The sequence below is a fragment of the Coregonus clupeaformis genome, chromosome 1, assembly GCF_020615455.1.
Source record: "Coregonus clupeaformis isolate EN_2021a chromosome 1, ASM2061545v1, whole genome shotgun sequence".
NCBI lineage: Eukaryota > Metazoa > Chordata > Actinopteri > Salmoniformes > Salmonidae > Coregonus > Coregonus clupeaformis.
The window spans coordinates 80,233,913-80,237,551 of NC_059192.1; the positions used below are offsets into that span (position 1 = coordinate 80,233,913).

The window sequence follows — 3,639 nt, forward strand, 5'->3', positions numbered from 1 at the left end:
CTCTTCCATGTCTTTCATGTGGCATCCCAGAGACCCCTGCTGATTGATTAAGCATGTTTGTCTCAGACAGGATGTAGCTCCCAGCCCCAAACGGGCTCTGGTTTTGGAAAGCCACCGACACCATAATCTGCACACGAACCCACACACACATTCACAAACAGGTGCAAACACACACAGTCTGCAGAGGTATACTTTTCAGATTTGAAATAACTCTGAAAATAGTTATTAATGAAAACAAACAGGCTTAGGCCTATTACTGCAAAAATAATGATAATAATAGTGCTAGCAATAGGCTACTTCTGTAAATTATATCTGGCCCTACATGCAGAAGGTGTTATTACCAAAGAAGAGAACCATGTCTTTGGTATTCAGTGACATTGGTTTTAATTCATCAACATTTGGTTTTAACATGAAGGACACTTCAGGAATAATTGGAACAGACTTGGTTTTGTTTTTGATATAGACGTGTTTTTTCTTGCTAAAAGGATACAAAAAAAAAACATTGGCAACAAATATGGTGTAGTTATTTTCATATCAAAGGCATGTCATATCATGTCCCTGCTATTACAGCTTGTTGTAGGCTGCAAAGCATAGGAGGTGTGCTTTTAAAGGCATCGATAAAACGTCAATGTCCTGACTGGAATGCTCAGAGTTTCAGAATGTTGTTGTCAGTCAAAACAAAAACACTGTAGTAGGCGTACCAAAAAAGTATCGTAGCCTACGTTGATAAGCTACTGAAACGATACTGACATTACATTACTGAACAAAATATGGACAAACCTGTAGGAGTTTGAGCCAAGAAGACACCCTCTCTGCTTTGGGGGACAGAAAATACCCCCTCTCCTCTCCCCTATCCCGGGAGAGCTCTTTCCTCCCTCCCCCAGTCCTCCAACCGATCCCTTACTTCTTTGTTCCCCTGTCCTCCCCTCTCTCTCTCTCTCAAACCACGGTCTGCTCTCCCCGGCACTTCCTACAGCCCACATACACCGACGAGACAAGATACACCACAGCGCCCAGACATGCGAACACTGCGGCAGCCAGGTATACTTTATACAGGCAGTAGTGCTTGTATTGCTCCAGGTTGCAGTACTCGTACCGTTCTGTCTTGTAGATCATGACGCCGATCGCCGGTAGATACAGCACCGCCGCAGCGATGTCGTGAACCAAGTTGCTAAGCAACCACCGGTCCCCTCCCAAAATGGGGACAAGGTCCTGCTTGTCCAGGAGGGTGATAAAAAAGGCGGTGAGGGTGAGGAGCCAGAAGAGCACGGCCACGAACAGGACGAAGTGGATGGCGCCTTCGTATTTGTTGGCGGCGATTGTGACCCATAGTCCTGCTCCAAATAGGATTTGGAGGATTCGGATGATGCCGAGAAAACTCTTTAGGAAGTCCCAGAAATGTTTGTTCACCTCCGGCTGGGGGGGCATCTCTGCTCCGGCGAACACTGGGTCCTTTTAGCTACTGCGCAGGGCGTGGGCTTTCAATCTGCCACAGAATTAAAAGAAAAACAGCAACAAAAAAACGACAAAGCAAAAGGGAGGGTGGAGTGCTAAATAGGTGGTTAGAAGTGTAAAGTTTGTCAGAAAGTTGTCTTTTCTTCTGCACAGCCCCGGGGTTTTAAAATGAGAGTTGTGTGTGTTTCGTCTCTTCCGTTTCCTTTGGGGGGCTACAGCACTCCCCTCTCACCCAGGGGTTGGGGAGGGAGACAGGGGGACGGACTGAAATTCAAAGGCTGCTCCGCCTCCCTCTCTCTGCCTTCTATCTTGTCTGTGTGTCTGCATGTGTGTGTGTGTGTGTCATTCGGCACCGGGTTTTCCATAGTTGTGCGTTCACTATAAACATGATGAGGCGAAATAGGTCTTTATAGATTTATTTCAGTGTTCCATCGATTTTCCCATACAGTATGGAATTTGGTTCGACTTTAATATTGACTCCAATATCTTGCATTAGTTCCCAGATTTCCATCGTTATTCTACATTCTAATAATACGTGTTCAAGTGTTTCATCCTCAGTGCATGATGGTATTGGGCATTTTTTTGTTTTAACATAACAGGTTCAAGTCGCCATAGAGCTGCTTGTAATATGGAATACTACTTCTTGCTCTCCCTTTTTTTCCATCCTTGTGGGGACCTAAAACCTCCAAAAGTCCCCACAAGGATAGTAAAACAAGGAAAATTCTCCCTCGTGGGGACAAAGGCTAATTTAAATTTAGGGGTTAGGGTTACAATTAGGGTTAGGGTTAGAGTTCCAGGTTAAGGTTAGGGTTATGTTTAGGGTTAGGAGTTAGGGAAAATAGGAATTTAAAGTCCCCTGTAGCTCAGTTGGTAGAGCATAGCGCTTGCAACAGCAGGGTTGTGGGTTCGTTTCCCACGGGGGCCAGTATGAAAAATGTATGCACTCACTAACTGTAAGTCGCTCTGGATAAGAGCGTCTGCTAAATGACTAAAATGTAAAATGTAATTACCCAGTTTCAAGTCTTATGTACAGGATACATATGGTATACACTGTCCAACTAAATGCTTACTTGAAGGTTCATTCTAGACAATGCAACAACAATCAAATCTTATTTGTCACATGCCTCCTAAACAACAAGTGTAGACCAACAGTGAAATGCTTTCTTACAGCCCTTCCCAACAATGCAGAGAGAGAGAGAAAATAGAGGAATAATAGAAAAGTAAAACTTAATAATAAATACACAATGAGTAACGATAACTTGGCTATATACACGGGTACCGAGTCGATGTGCAGGGGTACGAGATAATTGAGGTAGATACAGTGGGGAGAACAAGTATTTGATACACTGCCGATTTTGCAGGTTTTCCTACTTACAAAGCATGTAGAGGTCTGTAATTCTTATCATAGGTACACTTCAACTGTGAGAAACGGAATCTAAAACAAAAATCAAGAAAATCACATTGTATGATTTTAAAGTAATTAATTTGCATTTTATTTCATGACATAAGTATTTGATCACCTACCAACCAGGAAGAATTCCTGCTCTCACAGACCTGTTCGTTTTTCTTTAAGAAGCCCTCCTGTTCTCCACTCATTACCTGTATTAACTGCACCTGTTTGAACTCGTTACCTGTATAAAATAAACCTGTCCACACACTCAATCAAACAGACTCCAACCTCTCCACAATGGCCAAGACCAGAGAGCTGTGTAAGGACATCAGGGATAAAATTGTAGACCTGCACAAGGCTGGGATGGGCTACAGGACAATAGGCAAGCAGCTTGGTGAGAAGGCAACAACTGTTGGCGCAATTATTAGAAAATGGAAGAAGTTCAAGATGACGGTCAATCACTCTCGGTCTGGGGCTCCATGCAAGATCTCACCTCGTGGAGCATCAATGATCATGAGGAAGGTGAGGGATCAGCCCAGAACTACACAGCAGGATCTGGTCAATGACCTGAAGAGAGCTGGGACCACAGTCTCAAAGAAAACCATTAGTAACACACTACGCCGTCATGGATTAAAATCTTTCAGCACACGCAAGGTCCCACTGTTCAAGCCAGCGCATGTCCAGGCCCGTCTGAAGTTTGCCAATGACCATCTGGATGATCCAGAGGAGGAATGGGAGAAGGTCATGTGGTCTGATGAGACAAAAATTGAGCTTTTTGGTCTAAACTCCACTCG

The 3,639-nt window shown here is 44.0% G+C and overlaps 1 protein-coding gene across 1 annotated transcript; it reads right to left on the reverse strand.

Annotated features, from left to right (window-relative positions):
* Positions 1-338: 338 nt before the first annotated feature.
* Positions 339-1,687, reverse strand: LOC121584068 (MARVEL domain-containing protein 1-like). The gene has a single exon (XM_041899899.2). The coding sequence runs from the start codon at positions 1,426-1,428 to the stop codon at positions 940-942; it is 489 nt and encodes a 162-aa protein (XP_041755833.1). The 5' UTR covers positions 1,429-1,687; the 3' UTR covers positions 339-939.
* Between the last annotated feature and the right edge of the window lie 1,952 nt (positions 1,688-3,639).